The sequence below is a fragment of the Prionailurus viverrinus genome, chromosome B2, assembly GCF_022837055.1.
Source record: "Prionailurus viverrinus isolate Anna chromosome B2, UM_Priviv_1.0, whole genome shotgun sequence".
Taxonomy (NCBI): Eukaryota; Metazoa; Chordata; class Mammalia; order Carnivora; family Felidae; genus Prionailurus; species Prionailurus viverrinus.
This window is the reverse complement of record NC_062565.1, coordinates 33,205,736-33,221,253: the sequence shown is the minus strand read 5'-3', so window position 1 is coordinate 33,221,253 and position 15,518 is coordinate 33,205,736. Positions and strand designations below refer to the sequence as shown.

Sequence of the window (15,518 nt, the reverse complement as noted above, 5' to 3'; positions counted from 1 at the left end):
GGCTCCACACTGACAGCAGCGGGCCTGCTTGAGATTCTCTCTCTCTCTCAAAATAAATAAATCATCTTTTTTAAAAAATTTGTGAAACTGTACCTTTATTTTCTGTGGTTTCCTGTATGGTCTTATTTTATAATCGAATAGTAAAAAATAAATGTGAAAAATTTAAAATACTAAATAATTAACGTCTTGAGTGCACGCCGTGTGCAAGGCACTGCTCCAAATGCATCACTTGTGTGAACTCTTATAATCCTTCCCACAACCCCACAAGGTTGGTACGACTGTTATTTCCACAAAGGAGATGAGGTAACTGAGGCACAGAGAGGCGAAACGATCTGCCCAAGGCCCCACAGTGACAGTGGCAGAGCCGAGATTTGCAGCAGACCGGGTAGAGGGAAAGACAGGCTCCAGTGGGGGCGGGGAGAGGAAACTCCAGAGAGGAGCGTGGCTACCTTGCTCGTCCTACTGGACTGAGCCGAGGAAGAAAGTTCAGTAGGAAGAGGATATTGAGTTAGGAATTCCAAAACCAAAATGCACCACAAGCTCCGTTTATTAAGAAATCTTTACTGAGCCCCTCCTGTGTGCCAGGCACTGTCCAGGCTGCTGGGACAGCAGCTCACCAGCTGTGAGCACTGCTGGCAGAAATCCGTGCCCTTGTGGAGCTGACATTCCAAAGCTTCCGAAGCATCAGTTTTTCCTGCCATAAACGGGTACTCAAAGCTATAATTAGGCAGTTTAAAGGAAAACACGGGAATATGAGAAATGCTCAGAGGTTTACAGGTGACAGTGGATGAACCAGACCTTGACAGCAATGTGGATCATCTCTGCAGCAGCAACAAGAGCAGGGACTCAAGGCAACAGACCCAACAGACTATAAAAATGTGGCATTCCTGGGGCGCCTGGGTGGCTCAGTCGGTTAAGCACCCAACTTTGGCTCAGGTCATGATCTTGCGGCTCTTGAGTTCGAGCCCCACGTCGGGCTCTGTGCTGACAGCTCAGAGCCTGGAGCCTGCTTCCGATTCTGTGTCTCCCTCTCTCTCTGCCCCTTCCCTGCTCGTGCTCTCTGTGTCTCATAAATGAATAAATGTTTAAAAAAATCTAAAGAAAAAATGTGGCATTACTGAACTCTGTCTACCGTTTTTGTCTCAACACTGATCATTATCAAATAATTTGGGGAACTAATCATGGCTGCTCCATGCAGGTGAGGTCAGAGGAGCTGCCCCAGTGACATACAAAGAGATGACAGTCCCTGAGGGAGAGGTTGTCCATAAGGCACATGTGGAAGGCATGTTCAGGCTCCATTTAGAGGAGAAATCCTACCATCAGCCCCATGGCGCCAGATGTGGGTAACTCATGTATGCATGCGTGTGCGTGTGTGCGTGTGTGTGTGTGTCCGGGAATGTATCTGCAGCCATCTACCTACATATCACAAACTCACATATGCTGTGGGAGCTATAAATGAAAATTCGCAGCACAGATGGCTCTTTTGAGGAGGTTTCTTCAGAAGTGGGAGGAGGTAACAGGCTACAGGATTAGAAAGCTATTCTAGATGTGGCGAAGGGAGATGCAGGGAACCGGTGAGGCCCAAGGTGTCTGTTGGTGACATGTGATTCACTGCTGTTACAGCTAGTGCATCACCTTACTTGGACCACGAAAGAGTGTGTGCACCGGGTTCCCAGAGGCTCAGAAATAGAGGCCACCCTGCGGGCCATAGGGGGCACTGCTCCCCAGGTCTCCCTCCATTCCTGCCGTGACACAGATTCTACTAAAGACTCCGGAACCTCAAAAGGAAAGGAACTGCAACCAAAAAAATCTTTACAAGCCACAGTTACCTCATTTCAAACCTGGAGCTCCCAGGGGCTCCAGGGACCCCGACTCTGACTTTCATCTTTTGGAATAGCAAAAGGAGTTTATAGATTCCTCAAAGTCAGTGGTTCTCAAGGTTTGCTGCTTTAGAAACCGCTGCTACTCAGCACCCAGGTCCACCAGAAGACGTGTGTAAGACCATTCATTCTCAGCAGCTTTGTTACTTTTTTTCTTTGAGAGAGAGAGAGAGAGAGAGAGAGAGAGAGAGAGAGACCGGGGGAGGGGCAGGGAGAGGGAGAGAGAAAGAATCCCAAGTAGGCTCCACATCCAGCACAGAACCCGACGCAGGGCTCAATCCCACGACCCTGGGATCACGACCTGAGCCGAAATCAGGAGTTGGGCACTCAACCTACTAAGCCCCCCGGGCGCCCCTCAGCAGCTTTATGTATAGTGGCCAAATACTGGCAACAACTTAGATGTCCATCAACTGGTAAATAGATAAACAAATTGTGATCTATCTATACAACGGAATGTCACCCAGCAACAAAAAGCAACAGACTGCCCATACCTGTGACACGGATCTTCACAGACCTAGTGACTGGGAGTTGGGCGGGGGGGGGGGGGGGGGGGAGGAAGGGGGGGGCGTGTAGCCAGACCCAAACAGACACATCTGTGGTGTCATTGGTCAGAATAGTGTGTATGTGGGAATTGGGGTGAGGCATCGATGGAGACCAAGACTAGGGTTTTGGTCATACCCCATTTCCTCTCTTTATTTTTTTTAAGTTTATTTATTTATTTTTGAGAGAGAAAGAGAGAGAGCACAAGCAGGGGAGGGGCAGAGAGAGAGGGTAAGAGAGAAAATCCCAAGCAGGCTCCACACTATCAGTGCGGAGCCCGACTCAGGGCTCAAACTCACGAACAGCAAATTCATGACCTGAGCTGAAACCAAGAGTTGGACGCTTAACCAACGGAGCCACCCAGGTGCCCCACATACTCCATCTCTTGATCTGGATGGTAGTTAACATGGAGTCACATGTACACACACATAACGACACATTGAGTTGTAGTCTTAAGATGTGTGCACTTTACCGCATGTATATTACACATCAAGAAAGATGACAAAATAAAATATTGATGCCTGGGCTCCACCCCCAGAGCAGTTGGCTAAATTGGTCTGGGGTATGGACTGGGTGAATGGATTTTTAAAAGCCTCCCAAGCTATTCTGATGGGCAGCAGGGGTGAGACCAAACCCCAGGAGAGCCAGAGTCCCTCCTCTCACTGTGCTAAGTCCTGGGCTCTGGCTCCCTGGCCCTGACCTTGACCCCAGTAGAAAGACCCCATTGCAGAGGGACAGCCTAAGGCAACAGGGAAGGCTTGGGGCTCTGCAGTCAGACTGCACTTCCATCAATTCTTACGTCTTGTAACCTAGAAAGAAGCATCTATTTCTCTAAGCCTCAGTTTTGGGCTTTGGTTCTTTGTGGTTTCTGAACCTTTAACATGTGGTAGGTGACGTAATTACACCTTATGCACAGTATAGCATGGCAGTGGTAAAAATGGTGTTGATCTTTATAAAAGTTAATCTTCTTAAAACATACATCTGATCCTGTCACTACTTTTTTTCTTTCCCTTTTTTTTTTTTTTTACGTTTTATTTCTAAGTAATCTCTAGACCCAACGTGGAGCTTGAACTTATAACCCTGAGAGTCACATGCCCTCCCGACAGAGCCCACCAAGAGCCCCCTGTCGCTCTTCTTGAAAGCTGTTGCTTTTCACTGCCCTTTGAATAAAATCCTACTTCCTTCCTGAGGCCACTTGTGCCTCGTCCGTCCCAGCCAGGCTGGCTGCCTTTCAACTCAAGTGCTCTTCTGCAGTAGAACCTGTCGTAGGAACTGCTCCCCTAGCCTGTTCTCAACCCAAGCTCGACTCCTCCATAGGTGTTAACCTCCTTACTCCCCATTGCTTTCTGTCACCACACCCTGATCATTTTCTTCATAGCTTCCAGCACATAATGGACGTGTTTGTTGCTTGGCATGGGATCCATGTGTGTTCCTGCCCCGACTCTTGCCCCACCACCTGGCCCAGCACCAGGCGCTCAGTGCCTAACTGATGCATGGAATTCAGTGAATTCAAGGATATACTGTCATCAGAGAAGTCTTCTATAAAGTCAGAGGGTATTATTATCCTTCCTCCTTCCCCATGAGGTTGCTGTTTATTCTGGAAACATTTATTTAAAAAAATTTTTTAATGTTTATTTATTTTTGAGAGAGAGAGAGAGAGACAGAGCATGAGCATGAGCAGGGGAGGGGCAGAAAGAGAGGGAGACACGGAATCAAGAGCAGGTTCCAGACTCTGGGCTGACAGCACAGAGCCCACACGGGCTAGAACCCACAAACCGTGAGATCACGACCTGAGCTGAAGTCAGACACCTAACCGACTGAGCCACCCAGGCGCCCCTGGAAACAGTTATTAAGTATACCTAACGTGTGAGACTTTGTGCTCACTGCTGGAGAGGACACAGAGAGAAAAGCATGGTCCTTGCCCATCAGAAGGGATCTACCCAGGGAAGGAGACACCTACAGGAATACCATCCACAGGTATTCCCAGGTGAGCTGAGAAGTTCTGTGAGGTCCTTCCTCACCCACACCCTCTCTAGATGATCTCAGATACTTACAAGGTCTTAGATGACTCCCTTACCTAATCTAACCCCACTCTAACCCACAGAACAAATTCTGAGCTTTTTATCTAAAATTATACTGGGGTCGAACCACTCTACTGAAACCACACCTGAAACTAATATAATACTGCATGTTAACTAACGGGAATTAAAATAAAAACTTTAAACAATTTTTAAAAGAAAATGAGACTGGTGTTTCACCAGTGCGTCTCATAGGCACAAATGCAACAAAACCTGAAACTGAATTCATCTCTCATAAACAATTCAGCGGGATTTCAGAGAAATAGAAGCGTAGCTTACGGAGGAAATGATGTTGAGATAGCAGCTAACCCTTTGGAGTTAAAAATTTTACATCAGAAAACATTGCAGAATAAAAGATCTAAACACAAACAGCTAAGTCACAAAAAAGACTGAGTATTTTTGCAAGTGAACTAGGGAGTTATTGGAGGGTTTTACGCAGGGGAATGATATGGTCTGATATAATAGAGGATCACTCTAGCCCTTACAAGGGAGGTGACCTGGGAGACTTCATTTCAGCAGAGGGCATTCTATTGCTGCTCTGGGAAAAGAGCAGTCCTCCGCGTCTTTTCCAGCTTTTAAGATCTTCTCTTTGTTTTTGATGCGCTGCAATTTCATTATATGTTTAGGCATGGATGTATAAATTTTTTTATGTTTTGGGGTTTTTTGTTTGTTTGTTTGTGGGCATGGATATGTTCTTAGGTAATCCACCTTGGGATTCGATGAGCTCAGGGAATCTGAAGTGTGCTGTTTTCCAATAATTCTGGAAAATATTCTGACAGTGTCTCCTTCTTACATACTCTATTATGAGACTTCACTTGATAGATTTTCTCACTCTATCCGTCATACTTCTTATCCTTTCTTTCAAATATTCCATCTCTTTTATTCTCTGAACTACATTGTCAATTTTTTTCACTTCCATCTTCCATTTCATGGAAATGTGTGAAATCTGTTGTCTGTTCTTCAAGTGTGTCAAATCTATTGTTTATTCTTTTTTTAATGAAATTTTAAATTTCAGAGGCGCCTGGGTGGCTTAGTCGGTAAAGCGTCCAACTTTGGCTCAGGTCATGATCTCATGGCTGGTGAGTTTGAGCCCCACATCAGGCTCTCTGCTGTCAGTACAGAGCCCTGCTTCGCATCCTCTGTCCTCCTCTCTTTCTACCCCTCCCCCACTCGTGCTCTCAAAAATAAACATTTGAAAAAATAAACAAAAATTTTAAAAAATTCTTTTTTATTTTTTCAAATGTTTATTTCTGTTTGAGAAAGAGAAAGATACAGAGCAGGAGCAAGGGAGGGGCCAAGAGAGAAGGAGACACAGAATCTGAAGCAGGCTCGAGGCTCTTGAGCTGTCAGCACAGAGCCCAACATAGGGCTCGAACTCACAAGCCGTGAGATCATGACCTGAACCAAAGTCTGATGCTTACTCAACTGAGCTACCCAGGTGACCCCAAAATAAAAAATTTCTGTAAACATGTTATGAATACTTATTTTTCAAATTGTGGTAAAATATACATAACAGAATATTCACTATCTTACCCATTTTTAGGTATACAGTTCAGTAGCATTAAGTAATTCATATTGTTGTGCAACCAATCTCCAAAATTTTTTCCATCTTGAAAAAGTGACAAATATTTTTTAGGTAATAAGACCACAGAAATACTTGAAGAAACTAGATGAATATTTATATAATCGTGAGATGTTGAGTGATGTTTTAAGCATTGTACCAAAGTCTGAAAACCATAAAGATTTGGATATAAAGAAACGTGAAACTTCTACTTCCAAATACCACGAAAATCAAGACAAATGAAAAAAATGGGGAAATTCTTGAAAATGTATGTGATAAATGATTAATAGCTTTCATATGTAAAGAGTGATTTCAAACCAATAGAAAAAAAAAGTTTTCAATAGGAAAGCTGATCATGGAAACGAACAATTCATAAAAGAAGGAACACAAACGCCTAAAAAGAAAACTGTTTAACCACAGAAGTAATCAATAAAAATAAATTAAAAGAGCATCTATCAAACTGACAAAAATGAGTAACAATATTACCCAATCCCAGCAGGGTTAATGGGGAAGTGAGTCTTGTTAATAACTGCTGGCTAGAATGAAATTGATAATGCCTTCCTGAAAGTCAGTGTAGAATGTGTCAAAAATGTAGAATGTGCTTTGTTGGTGTGTGTGGGTGGTTCAGTCGGTTAACCATGGCACTCTTGATTTCAGCTCAGGTCATGATCTCATGGTTTGTGAGATGGACACCCTCTAGGCTCTGTGCTATTAGCTTGGGATTCTCTCTCTCCCTCTTTCTCTTCCCTCCCCCGCTCTCTGTCAAATAAAAAAGTAAATAAACAGTTTTTTAAAAACGTGTGCCTTAGGGGCACCTGGGTGACTCAGGCAGTTAAACATCCAACTTTGGCCTAGGTCATGATCTCACAGGTCCCAAGTTCCAGCTCTGCTTCAGGCTCTGTGCTGACAGCTCAGAGCCAGGAGCCTGTTTTGGATTCTGTGTCTCCCTCTCTCTCTCTCTGCTCCTCCCCCACTCACACTCTCTCTCTCAAAAATAAATGTCAAAAAATAAAAATTTTTAAAAAATGTGTGCTTTATTGCTCAACAATTATACTTCCAGGAATTTATCCTAAAGAAAATACTGGACAATGGTGCAAATATGTGTGTGGTATTGTTACTTATAACAGTGAAGGATTTTAAAAATACATATCCAGGGGCATCTGGGTGGCTCAGTTGGTTAAACGCTGGGTTGACATCCGCTCAGGTCATGATCTCACAGCTCATGAGTTCAGGTCGCATGTTGGGCTCTCTGCTGTCAGCACAGGGCCTGCTTCGGATCCTCTGTCCCCCTCTCTGTCTCTGCCCCTCCCCAAGTTGCTCTTTCTATCTCAAAATAAATAGATAAACATAAAAAAAAAAAAAAAAGAAAATCCCTGGGCACCTGGGTGGCTCAGTTGTTAAGCATCTTACTTCCGGCTGAGGTCATGATCTCACAGTTCATGAGTTCGAGGCCCGCATCAGGGGAGCTCCAGCCCCACTTCAGATGAGCACGAGTCCCCCTTCGGGTAAAACACGAGCTCCGGGCGAGCCCCACTTCTCTCTCTGTCTCTCTCTGCCCCTCGTGGGATTCTCTCTCTGCCCCTCGTTCCCTTGGGCCCTCTTCTCTCTCAAAAAGAAAAAAGAAAACAACAAAAAACCATACCCACAGTGTTGATTCAACTATCCACCAGTGGACTCCCCTCAATTACATGAAAAGAGATTCATGATGTGTGATAAGCAGAAAAACACAGGTCACCACCATATCTTACATAATGTACATACAAGACATCCCATTGTTGCTATCTATCTATCTATCTATCTACATACTTGCTAGGGTGCGTTTGAGTGTAGAAGCATACATGCCAAAATGTCAATAGTCATTACCTTTAGCTCATGGGATTCTGTATTTATTCTTATATTATTGTTATTGTTTCGCCTATATGTTCTCTACCTGCTCAAAAAACATGTATTACTTCCACAATAAGAAGTTAAATTATCGGTGGGAAGTAAAGAATTAGCGTGTTTCTGAAGGGACTGCGCAAGCATAAAAGGGATCATTTTCCGACAAAACACGCAGGCTCACAAGCTCCGGCGTCGGCTCCCACGTGCGAGGAGTCCCCCAGGCGGTCGAGGTTCCGAGCTGCAAAGAGCCAACCAGTCCCTCAGGCACCGCCGAGGCCACCCCAGGCAGCCCGCGGGTCCTCGCAGGGGGCGGGGCACGTCAGCCCGGAAGAGACGCCGCGCCGCGCATGCCCCTTCTTTTCGGCCCCGGTCCCGGACGTAGTAGCTGCAGAGGTGAGTTTCTCCGTGGTGCGGGTTCCATCGGCCTCCATCCTGGCCATCCAGTTGTCGTAGTCGCCGCTCCGCCCCGCAGTCGGGGCGGAGGGGCCACTCTCCTGCTTCCCGCGCGTCTATTTCTGAGTCGTGAGAGGGGCCGCGGGCGCTCTTTGGCGGGTAGTGGGGCGCTGAAAGAAGATTGGCGTCCCGTTTGCGGAGGCTGAGGAGGGGGGGATGGAAGCCCTTGTGTCGCGGCGACCCTAATGGCGAGTTTGAGGACACTGTGCTCCTCTTGCCCGTCTTTGTTTCGATCCTGAATTCTTTCCTCCGGGCTCCCTCCTTGCCTGGCCTTGCAGCTCTAGTGAAAGAGTGGTAGGAGATGAGGGAGGGAAGGCCTTGGCCCTTCGGTTTGGGGTCCTGCGTCCCTGAAAGCATGCCTCGCTGTTCCGCGCTAGGTACAATTCCCCAAATCCCCCCCAAATACTGCCGAGAGTACAGGGTTTGCGCCCCCCATTATGCTTCCGTGAGTGTGAGAATGAAGTCTGGCGCGAAGGGCCACCCCACATCTGTTTTGCCCAAACGTCACGGCACCTTCTTCCTCGAGCGTTTTTGGCAGGTGGAGGAGGGTAACTGGCGGGTGTCAGTTTTGAGGAGTTTGAACTTCTCTTTCCTGCGTGTTTTCAAGTGCGTGGTTTGAGATTTCAACCCACTGGACGATAATTTTGTGTGATCGTTTGGGGTCATGAACTTTGTTGCTGGACCCTGGCTATTTTGCCCAGAAATGCTCTTGATGGATCACTTCCTTCTAGATGTTGATGCCCAAGAAGAACCGAATTGCCATTTATGAACTCCTTTTCAAGGAGGGAGTGATGGTGGCCAAGAAGGATGTCCACATGCCTAAACACCCTGAGCTGGCAGACAAGAATGTGCCCAATCTTCACGTCATGAAAGCCATGCAGGTAGCCTGGGGGCTGCTGGAGTGGGGTGCAGATGGAGGGATTTCCCACTAAATGTTGGAGGCAGATTCCAAGGCGAGGTCAGGACAGCCAGAGCTGCTTGCTGCCTTGAAGGGCGCTGAGGTAGATACATCCTGAAAGCTTGTCTACGTAATTTAGCTTCCTTTTGCGCCAAGTTTCTAGATTCGGGTCTCTAGTTGCATCTTGACAGTTGTCTTCTGTTTTACAGTCTCTCAAATCACGAGGCTACGTAAAGGAACAGTTTGCCTGGAGACATTTCTATTGGTACCTTACCAACGAGGGTATCCAGTATCTTCGTGATTACCTCCACCTGCCCCCTGAGATCGTGCCTGCCACTCTGCGTCGCAGCCGTCCTGAGACCGGCAGGCCGCGGCCCAAAGGTATGTTGCCCACATGAAGGCCTGCTCTGAAGTTGCTCTCTCTCTCAGAGGAAGGGTATATGTGAAACGGTGGGGAGCAAAAGGGCTCTTATAATACACCATTGGTGTCAGCTGGACCGTGGGCCAAGTCCTGGAACCTTTGTCCCCTGGCGTAGGACTCGTAATGGAACTGCAATCATGCCAGGTCTTCAGGCCATTCTAGGTGATGCCATTAAACAGAATATAGTCTGTGGCCAGGCACATGTGGTAGAGCATGGAATAACTTTTCCAGGACAGAGATTGTGCCGGTCTCCAAAAGTCCAGAACAAAGCTGTTTACCACATGTGAAAGAAATGGAGAGTTTATTTACAGTCTCTTGGCAATGGGAGCAAAAATAATCAAGGGGTGCCTGGGTGGCTCAGTCGGTTAAGCATCCGACTTGGGCCTAGGTCACGATCTCACTGTTCAGAGTTTGAGCCCCACGTTGGGCTCTGGTTGATTTGATTTAAAATAACCAAAACTGGGGCGCCTGGGTGGCTCAGTCGGTTGAGCGTCCGACTTTGGCTCAGGTCACGATTTCGCTGTCCGTGAGTTCGAGCCCCGCATAGGGCTCTGGGCTGATGACTCGGAGCCTGGAGCCTGCTTCCGATTCTGTCTCCCTCTCTCTCTGCCCCTCCCCCGTTCGTGCTCTGTCTCTGTCTCAAAAATAAATAAACGTTTAAAAAAAATTAAAATAATCAAAACTCAAACTCCTAATCATAGTGTGAAAGGATGTGCTGGTGAGAAGGGTGGTGAATTACCTTCTGGCGGGGGATCACTGCTGGCTCACAGTTGTGTTTTGTCAAGGTTATGATTTTCTTTCCTTAGGTTATGGAAGAACTTGTCATAGGAATTTTGTGGGAGGAGCTGTTTGTGGGCTTGGGTAATGAGGTGCAGTGTCCTAAAACCAGATAATCACCACACTGTCCAGGTTCCCCTGGCGAGAGACTTCTTAGCACTCAGGAATCTATTTTTTGTGAACGTTCCCTAGGGGATTCTCGTGGTTACGTGGGATTATGTATCAGTAGAGCAAAGGTTCTCTGCTGTATCTTGGAATCCCCGGCGGGGGGAAGAACAGTCTGTGCCCCCACAGATTCTGATTTAGTTGGCATAAATGAGACCTGGCTTGCATTTTAGCCACTCACTACAGGTTCAGTCTTACTTCTTGTACTTAAAAAAAAAAAAATACACTTGACCTTTGGAACAATGTGGAGGTTAGAGGTGCCTCTGTATTTACTGTACTACACTCTTAGTTTATGAAAAGAAATTGTGTCTGGGTAGATCCCTGCAGTTCAGACGTGTTTCAGGTCAATTATAGTCTATATTCTAATCATGGATTCTAGGTAAAGTTCTAGGGTGCTGGGTAGAGAGAATGAGATTAACTTCTAGTGTTTTAGAGAATGTTTTAAAAGTACCTTTTAAATCTGCCTAGGGGCATCTGGGTGGCTCAGTTAAGCCTCTGACTCTTGGTTTCTACTAAGGTCATGATCTCCCAGTTGGTGAGTTCACCAACTGCATTGGGCTCTGTGCTGCTGGTGCAGAGCCTGCTTGGAATATTTATTCATTCATATTCATTCTCTGTCTGTTTCTCTCATTCTCTCAAAATAAAGAAACTCTGAAATAAGTTAAGCTGCCTTAACATATATCCCACAGCCCAGGGACTAAAGGGTTCTTGGTGGCCTGTATATTTATATGCTGACTGTTGGAGGTGGGGCTTTCAGCACCTCCTTTCCCATTTGCACAGGAGATTTTCCACTTCAGAGATGGGTATAGTTCAAAATTTTGGCTCTTCAGAGATTTGTAGAAATGGTCGGATTGCTTACTTTGCCAAGTATTTGGAAGATGTGTATCTGTGTTGAGAAGTGCAGTAGAAGAAAGCAATACTTTTGCAGATGGGTGGCATTTTAATTGTGAATTTTCTCCATCACATTTGAGGAGCCAGTGTCAGTGATGACAAAACTTCTGGCCAGTAGTTCTGTGTCAGTTCTGTCCCCTTGAACTCATCGTAACTAAGTTGCCAGTGAGAACAGGAGAGCAATTTCACTTTTCTTGGCCTGGAGGCAACAGAGTTCCCACGTGGCTCTATGTTCACAGTGTGGTTTCATTTCTCTAGGTCTGGAAGGAGAGCGGCCTGCAAGACTCACACGAGGGGAAGCTGACAGAGACACCTACAGACGAAGCGCTGTGCCCCGTGAGTAATGCATCATCTGTATCGGGGTATTGGGGTGGGATCTCTGGATTCTCAGTCACCTTGGCTGGGGCTCAGCCCTTGAAAATGCCAAGGTGACTAGGAAAGATTCTTGGTTTCAATCTTTAGGTCATCTTTAGCTGGAGTCCTTTATGTTTCTTGCCTTGTGCGGGGATTGGATAGATGGGATTAGGGGAAAAGGCCTTTTCACTGGGGACACGGAAGACTTTATTGAAGACCTTAAGTAGAGCAAAACTGAAAACTTTTCCAGAAAGCAACGTGCTTTTGTTAGTTGGTGGTTGTGTTCCTGTGTCGCAAGCTCCTTGCGGGCAGGGCCCATTCAAATTGTCTTTTGCTTCTTATTGCAAAAATGGTTCAAAATCTTGTCTTTAAATAGGTGTTTGCATTGTCTTGGAATAACAGGTGTTTGTTCATTCAACCAATATATATATATTTCTGTGATGTACCGGGCACTGTTGTAGGAGCTGGAGAGACAGCGTACGTAACAGATAAAGGGTCCTTCTCACTGAAATTGCATTTTAGTAGTAGGAGACTGGTAAGCAAAAATGAGTATATAGTCTGCCTCTGGTGTGGATGCTTCAGGGAAAAATAAAGCAGGGGGATGGTGCAGTTTTCAATAGGGTTTTCAGTCACAGAAGCGAGATTTAAGCAAACATCTGAAGGAGGTATGGGGAGTCAGCCAGTAGCTCTCTGTGGGATGAGCATTAAGGCACCTGGTCTAGCTTGTCTCAACCACAGAAGACAGGAGAGTCAGGTGAGGGTGTAGGTCTCATAGCTTTGTGGGCCACTTAAAGAGTCCTTATCTTTGTTGAGAAGCAGTTAATTGTAATACGAAAGCAGGTTATAGAGGAATTTTCGTCAGCTTCTTCCACACATACCTGCCTCATGTCCTGGTTCCTGATTCTTCATAAAAGAAATAGACATGAGCACCTGATCTGAATTTACTGGATAGTAAGAAAGAATTTCTCCAGCCCCTAGTTTAGAGAAAGTTAATGGTTGCTCTTATTAGATGTCACATCACCGGGCACCTGGGTGGCTCAGTCGGTTGAGCTTCTGACTTCAGCTCAGGTCGTGATCTTGCGGTCCAGGAGTTCGAGCCCCGTGTTGGTCTCTGTGCTGATGGCTCAGAGCCTGGAGCCTGCTTCACGTTCTGTGTCTCCCTCTCTCTCTCTGACCCTCCCCTGTTCATGCTGTGTCTCTTTCTGTCTCAAAAATAAATAAACATTAAAAAAAATATTTTAAAAAGTCACATCACATGGGGAATTGGAGTAGTTCTCCAGAGGATGTGAGGTTGGGCCTGAGCCCCAGTTTGAGTGGGAATGAGCGTTTCGGGTGAGAGCAACATGAACAAAAGTACAGCATTGGGAACATGATAGCTTGCTTGTCAAAGGGGCGGGGGAGTGAGGGGAGAAAAGCAAGATTTTATTTGTTTATTTTTTAAGCTCTATATCCGACGTGGGGCTCCGACCTACAACCCTGAGATTGAGTTGTGTGCTCTACTGATTGAGCCAGCCACGTACCCCAAATCCAGTATTTTTAAAAATGTTATTTTAGGGGCACCTGGGTGGCTCAGTCAGTTAAGCGTCTGACTCTTGGTTTTGGCTCATGTAAAAGATCTCATGGTTCATGAGATTGAGACCTGCATTGGGCTCTGTGCCAACAGCATGGCACCTCCTTGAGATTCTCTCTTGCTCTCAAACTAAAATTTTAAGAAAAATAAAATACGGTGCTATTTTAACATGTAATCTGTATAAACATTGTTTTGCACTCTCTCAAGTCTTTAAGTCTGATGTATTCTGCACACACCTCAGTTTGGACCAGTGGCTGCCACACAGGACAGGGCAGCACCAGATCTTTTCATCTTTGTTCTTTACCGTGGTCATAATGAAGTTACTTTTTCCTTCTGTGAGCCTTTATGTTCTTTATCTCTTCCTTCTTTATTGCGCTGTCTCTGTAAGCTAGGTGCTGATCTGAAGCATGTAAGTAACTCGATGGGAAGTGGGGGCCTATATGAAGGGCACATAATTCAGACTTGGTGGTCTGGGCAGCCTTCCTGGAGGAGGCAGCAGTTTGAACTGTGAGTTCTGAAGGATGACGTAAGGAAAGCTGCCACAGGAGAGGGACAGGGCAGAAGTGATTCAACATTGGGTATAATTTACCTGCACTTCATGGTGTACAATTGTTGAAATGGCTTCCCTTGGTCTGTAGTAGATCACCTCATCTGATGGTTCTAAAGTGATGTTTCTTGTTCCAGCTGGTGCCGACAAGAAAGCTGAGGCCGGGGCTGGGTCAGCAACTGAATTCCAGTTTGTGAGTATCCCCCTGTTTGCTCTCCGTAGATAGGCAGTCATTGTTCTGGCCTCTGCCCTGGGGGTCTGCAAGTTCTGGGGATACGGTGTAGTGTCGTGGGTCCCACCCCTTGTTGCAGTGGAGCCCCCTCCCAGAGAAATATGAACCAGGTTTTTACATTAAGATACAGCATACAAACTTCTATAAATATGTAAGTTACTGAAACCTTAAGACCCCAAATCAATACGACATATAGCATAGTGATTTCTTCATTGATGAGCATCATAATTCTAACTGCTGTAAGTAGTTTTGTGAACTAAAACTTACAGTTAAGAACTACAAACTGGATATTGGGCTCCAGGACCAAGATGGTGTGGAATCAGGTCCTTCATCTTCCTTTTGGTGGTGTGATATTGGGCACATTCCCTCCATGCCTGTTTCCTCATCCTTAAAATAGAGGTGATGGTCTTAGCTGTCGCGAGTACTTGTGAGATTAATTGATATAGGTAAAGTGCTCGGGGCAGGTGCTGGCATATCACTGTTGAGGCCACAGCTGTCCGTGCTGGGGGTGCTTGTGTGTGTGTGTGTGTGTGTGTGTGTGTGTGTGTGTGTGTGTGTGAGTGTGAGTGACTGGAGCACACTCTTGAATGGGTCTCCATATTCCCATTTTACAAATGTGGAAACAGGCCTAGGAGGTGGCCTTGTAGCTAGTAAAGAGCAGGGCTGGGAGTTACAGCTTGAAGTCTTGAGCCCTTACATTGGATAATGAGGCCTGTCTGGCATCCTGCTAATGCTGATGTCATGTTTTCTCTTGCAGAGAGGCGGATTTGGTCGTGGACGTGGTCAGCCACCTCAGTAAAGTTGGAGATTGTTTTGTGTTGAATAAATCTGTAGCCAGAAAAAAGTTAACCTTGTGTGTCCTGTTTGGTTTGCATTCTGTGGGCTGAACAGGAATGATATAAGGATCAGAGTGTAAATGGGGCAAGACAGTATAGGTCTAAAGAGTTGTCTTCATCCAGGGTGGCATCACTTGTGGCTGTTAGAGCTGCAGTACTTGGCTGAGACACGGGCCGTCTGTTGCAGCACGTGCTCCCCTGTTGAGTCCCATCCAGCATGGTTACCATACTGGGGGGTAGTTGGAAAGTTAGCATCTTCACTAGACGGAGCCATGCTGGTGCTACTCTGTGTGGCAGGAAGGTAGCTGTTTTGTTAGCCCTGGAATTAACAACTCTCAACCTTCTCAAAGCTTAGGGCTTATACAAATCAGGAGAAAACTGCATCAAGATTGCACAAAATCCTCTGAAAGAGACTGCCAGCAATATGAAGACCC

General features: G+C 46.0%; 1 protein-coding gene across 1 annotated transcript; it reads left to right on the top strand.

Annotated features, from left to right (window-relative positions):
* The first annotated feature begins 8,212 nt into the window (after positions 1 to 8,212).
* On the top strand, positions 8,213 to 15,097 carry RPS10 (ribosomal protein S10). The gene is made up of 6 exons (XM_047858026.1): positions 8,213 to 8,333; positions 9,125 to 9,274; positions 9,501 to 9,672; positions 11,804 to 11,881; positions 14,154 to 14,209; positions 15,006 to 15,097. The coding sequence occupies exons 2-6, from the start codon at positions 9,125 to 9,127 to the stop codon at positions 15,045 to 15,047; spliced, it is 498 nt and encodes a 165-aa protein (XP_047713982.1). The 5' UTR covers positions 8,213 to 8,333; the 3' UTR covers positions 15,048 to 15,097.
* The last annotated feature ends 421 nt before the right edge of the window (positions 15,098 to 15,518 follow it).

Coding starts and splice junctions, on each gene's coding strand:
- RPS10 (XM_047858026.1), top strand. CDS start 9,125: ATGTTGATGCCCAAGAAGAACCGAATTGCCATTTATGAACTCCTTTTC. Junction 11,882..14,153: donor CAGACGAAGCGCTGTGCCCC/GTGAGTAATGCA, acceptor TTCTTGTTCCAG/CTGGTGCCGACAAGAAAGCT. Junction 14,210..15,005: donor CAGCAACTGAATTCCAGTTT/GTGAGTATCCCC, acceptor TTTCTCTTGCAG/AGAGGCGGATTTGGTCGTGG.